The sequence below is a fragment of the Accipiter gentilis genome, chromosome 1 (assembly GCF_929443795.1).
Source record: "Accipiter gentilis chromosome 1, bAccGen1.1, whole genome shotgun sequence".
NCBI classification, from domain to species: Eukaryota; Metazoa; Chordata; class Aves; order Accipitriformes; family Accipitridae; genus Astur; species Astur gentilis.
This window is the reverse complement of record NC_064880.1, coordinates 5,680,746-5,696,057: the sequence shown is the minus strand read 5'-3', so window position 1 is coordinate 5,696,057 and position 15,312 is coordinate 5,680,746. Positions and strand designations below refer to the sequence as shown.

General features: G+C 39.4%; 1 protein-coding gene across 1 annotated transcript in view; it reads right to left on the bottom strand.

Annotated features, from left to right (window-relative positions):
• PEX14 (peroxisomal biogenesis factor 14) overlaps positions 1–15,312 on the bottom strand; it is a 79,448-nt gene that overhangs the window by 7,978 nt on the left and 56,158 nt on the right. The window contains exons 4-6 of the mRNA XM_049806081.1: positions 10,392–10,514; positions 3,397–3,482; positions 713–815 (exon numbers count right to left, since the gene is read on the bottom strand). Coding sequence (XP_049662038.1) covers positions 713–815; positions 3,397–3,482; positions 10,392–10,514 — 312 coding nt within the window. The remainder of the gene's footprint in view (positions 1–712; positions 816–3,396; positions 3,483–10,391; positions 10,515–15,312) is intronic.

Genomic DNA, 15,312 nt, shown 5'->3' with positions numbered 1-15,312 from the left:
ATTCCATCCCACCAACTGAATATACTTTGCACTTTTCCCCTTTTATTTCAAGTGAACACCCTGTATTCCCCCAGCAAACACTGAAGAACTTCTGCTGGACTCCAGCTGTAGGAGAACTTTTTCTACTTTGGTACTTTATCCAAAGCTTCCAGGCAGTAAACAAGCTGATAAAATAAAATAAAATTAAAACCTCTATTGGTGTGACAGGTAACAGCTAATCCAGACCATCATTAGGGCATCAGGTAATGAACAGACACCCTATAGAGTCAATAACAGAGAAGGTGGTTAAGGTCAGGGAGGCACAGTAATTACAGACTCTCCTGACCCTTCCTCGGATTTTCAGATGGAAAGTGGGGGGAAAACACACAAAAAAAAAGCCCCTGAAAACATCAGAGAAGCAGAAATTAAAAATGAACTTTACAGCCCTCCGAAAGGCTGTCATTTTATTCCCCTTATTAATATTCTGAGGTTGGGAGCCTTTCCGTAAAAACATAATTAATTGAGGCCGCGCCGACAGTAAACAAGCAATTTCAAATTAAACCGAAATGACGGCGGCTTCATTTGCAAATGTGAACAGATTCTCAGAGCAGATAAATGAAGTCACCACATAAAGTGGAGATGGAGGGAAAGAAAAGGGTGGGAGTCTTGGCAGAATGGAGGATACAGGGAGAAAGGCTTTGAGGGGTGAATTGATGGAGTCATTAATCTTTACCTGTCTGTGTCACACTGCCACTCATCTCAGAAATGTTTGACTCAATCCTCTGAAGTTGTTTCCTGTCTTCTTTGCCTCCCATGATGAGAGGAAGCAGGTATTTCTGCATGGAGTACAGAAACTTTTTTAGGAAATAGGGATATGCAAAGTGGTCTTCCTAATCTACCTTGAAACATCCTTAAAGCCCACACCTCAAACCTCAGCCTTTATCACAGAGCCAGTGATCATTTATCCACACACCTGGCTGAGAAAACAAATTCCCTCTACAGTAGGTGTTGAAGTTGCAGAAGAGAAGATACGAGTTCTGCGGTTAAATTTTTGGAGGTGCTAAAAAACAGTTCCTAACTCCATTTAAGGTTTCCTGGTACAGCTCTCAGTCCAGAGAAACGTCCGTCACATGCAGAGTACAATTTCAGATCTTATGCTCTCAAATATGAACACACTGATATGTCACAACACCTGAGCTACATCCACAAGGCAAGAAATGCCAAAGTGGGAAGAAGAGAAGAAAGGCGCAGGAAAGGCCAGAGGAAGCACAAACCAAGGAATGAAAGGTATTATAAAAACTTTTGAAACTTGGCAGGGGAAGGGTTACGAGTCACAGAGGGAAAAGCAGGGATCTGGAGCACGGGGAATAGAGAAAGGAAATGGAGCAGTTAACAACAGTAGGAGAGAACTAAAGATCCAGGGCTAAAGGAAGTAAGAACCAAGCTAGTACAGGATGGGAGGCAGTTCAGTGACACTGTACATAGCCATGAGATCTACCTCATTCTGCCCTTGCAGAGGACAGACTGCATCTAATAGGTCACAACTCTAACTACCATGGGTCCTTCTGCAGCACTGCTCCTATGAACTGAATATGCACTTTAACAAGGGCATATCCAAGCACAACATGGCAGGTGAAAAAAATGTGAGAGAAGGATGGTCTAGGATGTGGAAATAGTCCTGATAGTGCCTATCAATTCTTTTTCATCCTGCCTTTTGATCCATGTACACCCACTGCAGAGGCATACATACAGGATGGCTTCTGAGGCAGAGCTGATTATCCAAACTGACATGTGTGGGACAGCCTTCTTTTACACTTAATAGCACCAGTTTAAGATTTCAGTGTCGCTGTACACAGCCCTTACCCGCACAAAGCACATGTACACATACATGTTTACAGTCAGACATTCTGAAAAGCAAAAAGCTTTTGATGACTTTCACGAACAATTCTCTCTTTAATTTTCACAGAACGCACATAGGCAACTATGTTGTATCCTAGCATCCTATCTTTCATATAAAAATCACTATTTGCAAACTCCCTCAAAATCCCATGAAGGGCAGAAGGAATTTATCAACTATTTCCAAAGATGTCTTACTCCTATAAAAGAATATGGGTCTCTTCTAGGCACACAATATGCCTCATGAGGTTTGGATAGACAGCAGAGCAAGAACTGTAAACAAAGAATACAGCACGAGGATATATTAACAGCATGAGTGACATTATGCCAGAAAAAATCTGTAAAATCATCAATATGTTTTAGATACATGTCATTTAGTAACAGCAATATGTTCAGGTCTGCAAGGCCCAGCAGCTGTTGTCTTAACACCCCTCTGGACACTTAGAGCTCCACCATTCTTTGCAAGAATGAAAAGATCAGTAAGGTTGGCATCACTACTTTAATGTAAAAACATAGGGACAACATATCTCAATAAAAAGCCATTCTCTTAAGTCATGTAACTTTACGTGCAGAGATGGAACATGTTGCTTCATCTGGCCTCTCTCTCTTAGCCTGAGACCCAGAAAATTAATGATATGATAGGATAAGAGAAGTAGTTTTAAACCAGAAGGCCAACATTTTGATTTGTGAAATAGATTTTACTAAACAAGGCAGTAATTGTTAATAAAAGAACAAACATGAAAACAATCAACCTCTCATTAAATCTTCATCTCTGTCCGTTTTTCAAAAATAAAGCACAACTTCTACTGGACCAAAGCTCATTACACTCTGCTGTGTTGACCTGAACCACTCACTCATGTCTTTTTATGTAGCCACAGAATATGATTCTTTACCAAAGACATTATCTAATGTCACTTACCACATTGCTGGAAAGCAAATCCAGAGTGAAAGAGTATATTCAACTGGAGAAACATTGCACAAGAAATAAGAAGGGGCTGCTGTCTCTACAGTACGCAAGCAGACACACGCTTGCTCTAACTTGTTCTAAGCACATTAGAGTAGAACTACAGGATGTATGGCAGATCTGGAAATTAGCACCTTCTTTTCAACATTCTGATTGGTTAAAGAAGATTCTTTCCTACCCAAGTGCAGGAGAAAAAATGGACAAATCATTAGACTGGGGCTATGACAGTAATGTCAGCTGGCCAATGCTGGGAGAATCCCTTTACTGAACTGTGCTTAGTTTCCCCAACTTAAAAAATTCCAAAATACATATACGCAATGAAAATGACCTTGTTTCTAGCAGTTTGAGATCCACTGCTAAAAAATAGTTTTGTTTGCTTGCCTCTTTTTGACTCTGCATTTTCATGTTAAGTGTCTACATTACTGAAATACACCAATGGCAGTGCCAGTAAGAGCAGAGATGCTTCACCAACTTGGAACCAACATGATCATTTGGACACAAGTAGCATAACATTGTTCTCTCAGAGTACAGTGTAAGAGTAGCGAGGGAGATATTACCTTGTAGAGCTGGTGGAATCCAAAGGCAATTCCTGCCATTATGATAGCCAAAGCCCCATAATCTCGCCATCTGGAGCCAGGTGGACCTAAAGATCAAAATCAAGAAATCATAGTCAGAACTACAGGTGACAACATTTTCATACACCCATTTTATCATAGAAAAGAGCAATGAATAATACCAGTTCTGCTGTTTCTTAGCAGGCACAGATTTACTGAGCAGGGGGCATTAAGATGCTGGTACTCCCTCAGGTACAGTGTGCAGGCTTCTGCCCTAGGACATTAAAACATCTCTCCAGACCTCTAGCATTGACACTGGCCTTGCACAAAGTGTCAAAGGGAGACAAATCACAGCAGCAATTAAAAAAGTTCCATCAAGCTGGTTTGCTTTACTCTTTCCTTGCAGAAGGCATGTTGAACCCTACTGCACTTTCCCCAGATAACTGTCTGTGGTGTTAGTACTAGCTAAGGTTAACTCATTACTTGAATACCAATTGTTTTCCACTACCATAATTTTTGAAAATAGGGACAGAGCCAGACACCCAGAAGAGTGCAGAAAAAAAGTAAGAAGGAAGTGTTTTGAGAAAGAAGATATATCTATCAGGGCAATAAATGGGTTTATGAACACTGTGTCAGCAATTACGGACCATTTCAATAAGGAAGGATCCAGTGTCTTTCAAGCCTGAATTACAAACAGGGACCAAAGCACACATAAACAGCAGAGAGAAAATATGCAATTAAATATCTACAGAGAGGGGTAAAGAAGTCAATATTTAACACACAATTCTGCACAGAAGCTTAGAGATTCCACAGAGCAAAGCAAAGATATGGTATGCTCTGCTCCTTCAAGAAGAATTAGAAGATACCTGTAGTTTTCCACCAGCTTTATCCTTTCACCTCCCTCGCAGTTCCCTTAACAAATCTTGTACTGCCCCCGGTTTTCTTTAATAATAAAGAGGATGCAGAGTGATCTTTCCTAAAGTTCAGTGGCAGGATGTGGGCAGAACTGATGAGGTGGAGGCCGGTGTACAGTCTCCAAACAGACAGATCCAAATCTACATGTGACCTACAACTTCTTGGAAATGCATTCTGTTCTCCAGAGTTTCAATTTAGGCTTTCAAAGGGAGGCTTAACTGGCTGAAATGGCTGGAAGCTTGTCTCCTTTCTGCTTTGCTCACCTATTGTCATTTTTCCTGTTGCTGAGATCTTCTACAGGCATTTCATTGCAGGAGTTACTCCTAATCCCAGCCCTCAGGCTCTAAGACAAGCACTGGCTCTCAAATACTGGCACTTATTGATTATTGCTACATTTTAGGACACAGCTCCTCAAATTATCCGCTGGCTAGAAATCTGAACAAATTAAAGCAGCTCTGTCAGAATTGGTGAATAGTGTCACCAGCAGTATTTTGGGTTGCTGCAGTGGCAGTTTTGGAGCTTAGGCACATGATCAAATTATCATAACTTTTTAACTTAATGAGTTAACACACGTCAGCTAAGCTGCAGTAACTGGCTGTGTACATGTCAGGATTTAAAATGATTTCTGGCTAATCTTGCTGCAAACCCCAGTCATCCATCCCACTTTCCCCTCCTTACTGTGCTCCCACTGTCATTTCTGGTATCTGAAGTCTCTTGGTTGTCCAGTTCTCTGCCCTGAACATCTGACTAAAAATATCTTTCCATGACAATGCAACTCGTTCCAGGCTGAACTGCCTATTGTAAAGGGTTAATTAATCTCAGAGGGTGTGTGGGTCCAGCTGTGCCCTGTCCAGGGCAGTCCTTGACTGGCTGTCCATAACTACCTCCCAGCTGTGGTGACCTCTGAGTAGAAAGCAGAGGCACCTGTAGGACCCTGTCCGCTTTGCCCTTTCACCTCACTCATCTCCACCTCCATTCCTCTAATGCTTGAGCTAAGAACATTTTATTGCCCCCTGGTTTTCATTATTAATGAAAAGGGACCAGAATGATCTTTCCTAAAGTTCAGAGAGTCTATAAAGACAAGAAGCTGAAATGCCATTTTACTCGTTTTAGAGATGTGTGAAATAATTCTGTCTTGTGGCAAAAAAAAGTGAGGGGGGTGGAGAGGAAAAGGGAGGGAGGGAGGGACGCAGTAAAGGCTCTGCATTGACCACATCAACTTTACAATGTTATGAAGAATGTCACAGCTCTGCCTAAAATCCATATTCAATCTTCCTTTTTCTCTGCAATACTCTAATCTAACATGTGGGGTGGAGAGAGGGTTAGAAGTTTCTCAGTTGTAACCTCAGTCTTCACACTGACTTTTTTGCGTATCCTCAATTTCCCAACTTGTAAAACTGGAGTAAAATTCAGAGAAAGTGAAAGCACCAATAGCCCAGTTACTCTTCAGTTTAGGCACCAGGGAAGTAACAAACCATTCTACATGAGACCCTCAAAAGGCAAATGGAAGGGACACATAGATTTTCTCCAGCTGTAAGTCTGTGTGTTCTGTAAGTACATTTAACTTCACAGCAGCAACTGTAAACTGCACTTCCAGAGTAAACACTTACTGTTTTTAAGACCCCCCCCATTCATCTCAGAATTAACTTTCCTGACATCAATTAATTAGGCCTTGTGCATCCAAGTAAGGTCAGCCTCACTAATATCCACATTTAAAACTGTAGAAACTGAGGCTGGAAGAGGTGATTATTTTCCAAGAGAAAACAGTGAACCCATGGAAAGGAGTTGGGGAAAAAAGTTTGTATTCTAGTTACCATTTTTAATTGTAAGAGAAAACATTCTGTATTCTACAGCCTCCCATATAATGAAGACACAGGGGTGGGATAGGAAGATCCAAATGACAAGAGAAACAGTCACTGGAGCTGATTTTTAAGCAGGTGTAAAATCTGCACAAACCCCCATAAATGGAGACCATAAATACCATGGGGAAGAACACAGACAATACCTGGATGATAAGCATGCAGCTTTGCACACCTTGCTTAGAAAATCCCCTGAGTTTGCTTGTAATTATAGGGGTTAGAAAAGTAAAAAAAAATATAAACCCAATTAATCACTTAAATATTTAAAGTCAGATTTTTGTCCTCACTGCTGGATTAGTATATTTCACAATGCCAACAGCAGACAGCCCTGCTTTTTTACTGGGGGTTCATTTTAGAGCATGTTTAAACTAGTCAGATTGAGTGATGCTTCCAGCAACTAATCGCATGTCAAATAAAAGATATTTTATGTAATAAATTACTGCTACAAGTAATTCAAATGTCATTTATCAGTTTTATTATCAGTCAGGCAAAGTCTTGTTTCTCTATATTAATCAAATTCAAGCTTTTTTTAAGCTTTTTTTTTTAAGCAGTTTTGACACCTCTTGGCAAAAGTACAAACTGGAGGGAAGGAATTGCTCCTCCAGAACTGGAGGAGAAATAGTAGAGATGGTATTGAGCTAAAATACAGTGTCTAGAAACTTAATTCTTTCTTCTTCCTCACAAAAGTTATTATTGTTTCTCTTAAACGAAACCCAGGAGGAGTTCAGCATATAAGAACTATGCTACTCTGAAGCTTATAAATATGCTGCTTTCTTGTTAACTCTTCAAGAATAAGAAAGTACTTACACAGGTAACAGCTATTTCCAACAAAACATTAGAACATTAAGTAATACCTATAACTAGCAGTTCAATTTGTACAAAGGGAAGTGTTTAAGTGGTATGAATTATTTCCTGCAACTTTAAAAATTAGAACAGACTGAGTTGACAACAGCAGGAGATCAAGCAAGTAAAATCAAAAGTTGTGCACAGGATTTATTGCTCTGACTCACAAGAGTGGACATCTTACACTGGAGTTGCTGGCAAGATCACCAACTCACCTGTTTGCTCTATTACTGCTGAATAAACTCTTTGAGTTGGTTGTGAAGCCATCCTGAACTTCTGTACTCGTAACCCACAGATTTAACGTAATTTTTAAGCATGAAGTAGCAACACCTTGTGGGGAGGGGGGACAGAGAGAAATTAGGTTTCTTAAGAGACAGCACAGTACCCTCCTTAACTGTTTCTCCTTTTTGCTCTGTGGGGGGTAATTCTTTGTCTCTAGTTTTGTGATGTTGTGTAGAGGTGTCAAAACTACTCACAAAAACCTTAAAAAAACCCCAAAATATCAAACACAAAGTGGTTCACAGTCTTCAAGACCTATACTCCAGAAGATCAGATGCTGTTTCACAAGAAACTCAGATATCGTCTTTGGGGAAGGCAAATATAGCTCATAATCTTTTTCAATATAAGTTCTTCCAATATGAGTTGTTCCCATCAACGAGTCCACTTACAGATTCAGCAGTCTACCTATCTCATTAGTCCTTTAGATATACTTTTGAACTTCAAACCTTGAAGCATTCCAACACTGGTGTCATGAATACTCTTTAAGAAGATAAGCATTAGAGATAGACAGAAAAAGTAGTATCTATCTTTCTCTGTACACGACAACTCCTGACAAATCTGTTAAAGATAAATTGACTTAGTAAACTATCACAGAAACAACTGTCCTGGAGCAGATTTGGACCTATTCAGAAATATTCATTACAGGATTAGCATCCAACTGATGAAACAACCTACAGCAAACAAGGCACCTTGAAAGAGCACTGAGCCACTGCACAGTCTCATCCATCAGCTCTAGAGAAATTCACATACCCTTTTTGCAGTTCTGATACCACGGAAAGCACTTAACAGGAAGACACAAAGATGGATCCATCATTAACACCACTGGTACTACACCAGTCAAGGACTAGAATAGGGCACAGATGACACCTAATCAAAACAAGTATTTTGGTCACAGGAATACCATGTATATTTAGCTATTTATTCTTTTTATACATCCATTTAGAGGTTAAGCTTAAATATAAGGTCTACAAAGAATGGCTAGAGAGGGGAGAAACAATACCTAATGAACCTATTGTCAACATATCCCTGATTTTGGGGGTTGCTAAAAAGGACTGGCTCACAGGCAAAAGCTTTTGGTTCAAATTATTTAAAAAGCACCACTCAGATCACAAAGCTAGAGCACCAGTTTCCAATTACAACCCCTACAAAATCTTTACTTTGGTGGTATTTTTATTTACCTTTGGTTTCTGAGCATTACAGAATGATACTGTCAGACTTCTCTTTGGAGCTGTTACTGGGAACATTTTGATGTATAAATGTTAGTTAAGATTCTTACCTAGTAAGAAGAAATTGGGACCTGATACTTTGAGGAAAGCCAACGTAGGAAAAGTAAAAAACCAAATAGTGATAAAGCTGCAAGGGTTTACAATGATGACAATGTTTTCCAGTTTGAACTGCATACTTCTGTCCTGCCCTACTCCAATTAGTAGAACACTGTAAAAGAAGGGAAGATTAACTCTTCCAATATTGGGTTATGGTAAGATTTAGCTGAATGAGCAATGGATAGCACTAAGAGGGATCTGGCACTGTTTCTTCGGCAAGAAAGCTTATTTTGCTTTTCTGGCATTTTCTGTGAAATATGGCAGACAGGTATTAGCCCAGGAGGCAGAATTCAGTCCTGGAGTTCACTAGCACACCTAATACAACAGTCAAAAATATTCCAGTGCTGAGCCCAACACCATCACAAATGTTTTTATTCCCCAACTGTGCCAAACCAGAGTATTTAAGAACTCAGAAAACAAGTCTAGTATTGTCTCTAGCAATAGCAAAACTATGCCATAAACTAATAAACAGAGCCCTAAGTGGACAGTTACATTGGTTATTATCTGTCCTAGAGCTGTTTAGAAACAGTATCAAAATTCTATTCTTAATACTTGGCAGGTAAGTGAAGTGATTTTCAAACTGCCAGACACACATGTGAGCTGAACAGCTTCTTTTGATGGATTTTTAATGGTGTGTACTTTGGTTTTTATTGTTTGGAGCTTAGATACTTTTTTGCGAGGTTTGTTTTAAAATGCAAATATATATGTAAATTTTGAGTCTACACAGATTATGTTGGGACTTAAAAAATTCTTTGAGAATGTATTTTGTACACAAAATCATACAATCACATCCACACAGTCTACACAGAATTTCTGCTGTCACTCCTCAAATTATTTAAGATTGAAGAGAGAAAGTTTGTTAAAATTAAGGATCCATATTTACTGTTTATTATTATTTGTAACCTGACAGCACTCTTAAAACTCATTTATGCTGGGGGTCCATTGTACCAGACCTTAAACTCACACACAGGAAGTTACAGACTAAGTCCTGAAGACCTTATATTCTAGCTTGCTGTTCATGCTGAAAATACACCTCTTTCAAGTTAACTGTTCAAGGCATTAACTGTCAGAGTTCAAGGAATATCTGGATGATGCTTAGTCATATGGTTTAGTTTTAGGTAGTCCTGCGAGGAGCAGGGAGTTGGACTCCATGATCCTTAAGGGTCCCTTCCAAACTGAGATATTCTATCATTCTATGAACTGATTGGTTGCCTGACTAGTTAAGCAAGTAAGTCCTCTAAAATACAAAAATTTGCGATGATGTCCAACAGTTTATCGAACAGAGTCCACTGTTGCAATAACTAAAGATGTAATAGTGTTGCACTTTTACAGCACCTTCTATCCAAGAATGTATCAGCTCTATCACATATTAATGATCTAAATATCAGAAAATTCTACTGATGAATGGAAGCCTGACCTTAAGTTTTAGAAAGGAAGACTGAGTCCTATCTTGACTAAATGCTTTTTTCAAGTCCCTATGGCGGGTCAGAATCTAATTAGTATTGACTATGTACCTTCAGGTCAAGAGGTGTCATAGGCTAGTATGTATGATGTTTGTTTGTAGATTATGATAATTTGTATCTCATTTTCCTTGTGTAATATGATCTTGTCATGGGCATCAACAACTATGAATTGCATTCAAAGTAACATTTGGTGTCTGATTCTGACAAAAAGTATGGCATTAGTTGAAATCTAGGATCTGGCGCAGAAATCTGTGAAATTGCTGCAGAAATCACTGCAGAAAGCAACAGGACCAGATGTTTTTCAAAGTGTTACTTACTATACACCACAGGGTGAGAGGGCTGAGTTGGCACCAACTGTGTAGAAGGAGCTGGGGACTGTGGCTCATCCGTGCTTGTGCCCGACTGCTGGAAAGCCAGGTCAATTTCTTCATCTGTCAGGCCTGGGGGAGCAGAGGAAATGAAATCAGTTTAGCACCTTTACCCACTTGATGCACGCATAATTAAATTCTCAAGCCAGGCAGAACCCTTTCAAGCTGCAAAGAATTTTGGCACTGACTTGAGCAGTAATGCCTCCCCAATTTTGGATTCACTGGAATGTCTCCCTCTCTCTTTCTCTGTTGCAATTTAACCTTAAGCGACAGAATATTAGCCTCAACGCTGCTTCCAAATGTGGCTCATTCAATTTCCTTAATTTATCCTTGAGTTTATTGCTGCTTTTGAAGTAGCTTTCTATTGCAATTCTCCATTCTTCCCCCGAAAAAAAGATACCATCAACTGCAAATGTGGCTCATTTTAATCTGTAATGGTGTAAAAAAAAAAAAGAGGGGAAAAAACTAACAATAATGCATGAAAACAGACAGGGAAACAAAAAACTAATTATTGGGTTAGACGACTAATTAGTCTAGATCGTTTCCGAAGACGGGAATAATTTGCTTTATTTTATGACAAATGCAGAAATAAAAAGAAAAAATCAGGACTGACTGTGATTAGTATGAATGGGACACAGAATGTAAGGAGGAAATAAAACTATAACAAAACAGATCAAAACAAGGCCAAGCCCAAACTTTCAGCTTAGCGTTGCCCCGGCCTATTGCTGCATGATTAGATTGCCCTAGGGCAGCCTGGTTTTTATTTCACGCAGAGCTGTAGTAATACTGCACACATGGTACATGTTGGTGCAGTCACTCCTGCCATCAGGAAATGCCAGGATGACCATCTGTAATTGGCCACAACATATGGAAAGGATTTGGCCAACAAGGGGGGAAAGAAAAGCAGCTAAAGGATTCACGATGACCAGCATCTGTAAAGAAGGAAGCACAGCTGGATTATTTTTTCCAACAGGAGAAAACATCCTCTAGAAAAAGAATGTAGTACTCAGATGGCAACCATGATGTGGGGCCTGGACAGCTGTGTATTATTTGTTGTTATTCTGCACAGAAGCAGATAGAAAGCCAGTGTCCCTACTATGAGGAACATGTGAAGTGATTCAGGACCTTTTACTATACATACAGTGGGTAGGCAAAAACATTCAGAAAGGCTAGAAGTGAGAATATAGATTTAAGGAAGGAGATTTAGAAGAGAAGAGACAGACCACTTGGATCTCACACAGTTGTTGTAGAGACTGAGCACAGTGAGGAAAATGGTATGAATATGACAGCAGTGGGAGAAAAATGGGGAAATGCTTTCTCTCCACCACCTCCACTCAAGATCCATGAAGTATTGCTGGTAGGTGAAATTCCTGAACTTAATCCTTTAAAACACTTTGCTTTTTAACATTACAGGGAGATACAATACAGAAAATGGCCAGGCTTCTGAGCATATTACCTAAGTTTCGAGAAATTTTTTCAGGATCTTAAACTTCACTGCATACTGGGAGTCCAGACAGAACAATTTGTTGCACAAACAATGTTGCCAGAAATAAATACGCAAATCTGTCTCAGAACTGCTATTTAATATCATAAAGCACTAACACAGTCTTCTGGTATTCAGAAGGCTTTATAACCATTAACAGATCTTTTTCCTATTCCTGTGAGTATGTGAGCTACTGTGAGTTCCTGTGAGATATTATTCTATCTACTCTACAGAGCAGATACTGATGCACAGAGAAGTTAGAAGATTTCTCTAACATAACAGAATATTATGAGTATCAGAAACAGTATAAAAAATCTAAAGTTCCTGATCTCTGGTCCTGCAATTGGACAAAATCACCCCTTTACTTGTATTTGATGCATGCCTCAAATAGTAAGGAACCATACCCACACATAACAGTATGGAACAAGACCTGCAGTGAAGGTAATAAAAGGCACATGAACACAACTCAGCCTACTGTTCTAGTCACAAAAGCAATATTTATGGTGTCTAATCCATGTTAAAAAGCGAAGTCCTAATCAGAAAGAAACTGTTTTAACCAGCTCCTAATTATCCAATGTAGGAGAAAGCATAAACAGATGCCAACACTGCAGATCGCTAGCAACTATGGAATTTTCATAAAGATGGGAGACAACATTAGCTGCTGGCTGCAAATGTGGCTCCCACTAGAATAGGGCATTTTGTTCTAGTGCCACACAAAGACAGCAAATCTGATAATATTTAACACTGAGAAATGTACGAAAGTTATGGAGGATCCTTACTTCATTCTACAAAAAGAGCAGGAAACAATGCTTATTGTTTCCTAACCATACGGCCCCTTCTATTCTCATCCTGTTTGAGAAAAAAACCTAAAATCTTTTTACAGATAAAATGCGCTTCTAGGATTATTCTGATCTTGCCAACTAGGGACACTCAAGTATCACTGCTTCCATTAAAACCCTACTGTACTGTGACGAAAAAGCTGATGCGAATGACAGAATGATGGGAAACCTTTCACATTTGAGTTCCTGGTTTGAATCCTGTGCAAAGTAGTGCAAATTAAAATTGTTATTACTTTCCTGGACTACTCTGCTACCTTGTGAAGTGGTCTTCTTCATGGTACTAGTGGCATTATACAAAAGAACATCACAACTACATCCCTTCTTAATTATCAGAGGAGAAGACTGGGAGTGCCATCACCTTGAAACACCCCCTTTTTATTCATCTGAACAAGATGTTTTTAAGGCCCTGTCATCTTGGCCTCCAAGCATCAAGGGAATAATTTCCCAGAGCTGATTCCTTAAGCAAATATACGGAGTAAGTCTGCACTCCAACTAGTCACCTGTGGATTCAGAAATATACCTGTCTTCACAGTTGTCATTTCTCACACTCACTAACAAAAAAGTACAAGATACTCGAAGACTGTCCACAGGAAATTATAACTAACTCATCAAAACTCCCTTTGGACTGAATTTTTTTCTGATTCACCACCTACACACACGTATGCACATAGTCTGAGTTTTCCATGCCCCAAATTATTCAACCTCAATATATTAATTACATATAGAAAAGTGGGAATTTCTAAACCAGATCAAAGTGTCATCTGTTCCAGTATCTCACCTTTTTTTATTTTATCACAGTCCCTCTATCACAGCATTATATAAAAAAGTATCCATGGTCCATTCATTGTTCTAATATAGCAGGAAGTTAGTAACCCAAAGATAATACCACTTCCCTTGGATGCAAAAGCAGTGACATGAAAACTGGAGCTTTGCATCTAATATAACTCTCAAATAGGTATGCCAAGAAAATCACCTCCGTTTAACGGAAGAACTGCTCTAAATCCACTTTCTCAACACTTTGGAAAATGAACATTTTAGTTCTTCTGGAGTTGCAGCAAGATCAAGACCATGCAGAATGCAAAAGGTTAAAAGGAACAATAAAGGAAACTGCCAATTGTAAGTGAATTATATTTGGCTTTGAAAGCTGAGCCACGGCTATATTATAAAGGCATCTCTTTGCGTTGTTTACCATCACCCTGACTAATGCAGACCTTTTTTTTTTGTTTTAAATAATCTCATGCAAATTAGACACACACTTCCTTCCAGTTGATTGCTATCTGCAAGGAATAATCTAACCGCAGAGGGTACTGAGCAAGGACTGAGCTGAGGAGAAGGATGCAAGGAAACTGTCTTCATAGCCCTACAGAATGCAAACCTATTCCCTTCCCCCAACCATCCATTTCATTCCTCTACAGCACCACAGCCATTGCAAAGAATTAGTCATAATTTTCACAAAGCCTTAAAGTTTCCTCTTCAGGCTTCAGGGTGTTGATTTGAATAATCCAGCACCCATGATTGTGTTGCACTTAAAGGTTCTTGCTGACCCTCTTTTGTGATTGTCACTGCTGCCACTCAATTTTCAGGGATCACTCGGCCTCTCTAAACTGTAGTCAAACACAGAATCAGAGCAAGTCAGAGAATAAAATGTGTTGTCACAAACATCTCTTGGTGTCTGCACCTTGGGTATTGTATAAAAAGCTCCTTTGCCCAAGAACTTTTAAGACTTGACTATGTGTTTAAGCCCTTTTATAATATCTACTACTATTTAATGTAAGGACCTCATGTACATCAAAATACCATTCCTCTTATGACCTCTGAGGTGGAGGAGTACTTAGAGGAGCACTGTTTTCCGTATTTTACACATGCAGAAGTGAGACGTACAGGTATGAGAAGTGCTCCAAGGTCAGAACTGAACCTCGGACAGTCAGGAAACAAAACTCAGGAGATGTGAGTCCCAATCTGTTGTTTTACCATAAACCCATTCTTCTCTATTTTCTGGATGAAACACAGTAGCAGTAATTGCAATGCAGAACCCTTGCATGAGTTTAACTAGATGAGCCACTTAAGTTTTTTCTTCTTCTTCTCTGACACAGGGTCTGACATTTCAGTGACAACCCTTTTTCCCATCCCATCCACTAAGCATATCTTTTTCTTCATTATATTCCTCCTTGCATTGTTCAATCCAGGAATTCATGCAAGATTTTCACAAACTGAAGGCAACATTAGTTTTAGGGAGAAAATTTCTGCTTAGAAAGAAATTCAGGATTCTGCCATAATAGGGAAAGGTGGTGGAAAGAATTAAGTTCCTTTTGTGGGTTTCCAAAGTCAGCTTTATTACCACTGTGACAGACCACCCTGGAGCAATCGTCACACTTACCCTTTTGCAGGGACAGAAACAAAAGGCAGGGCAGGGGTGGGGGGGGGTAGGCTCTGTTGTTGTTTTCCTCACACATGCACACACTTTCTATTAAGAAAAAAACAAAATAGAACTGGACAACTTGTTCAGCTACAACAACCTATCTGACTGCCTGTAGTTAGTGCATAGTAT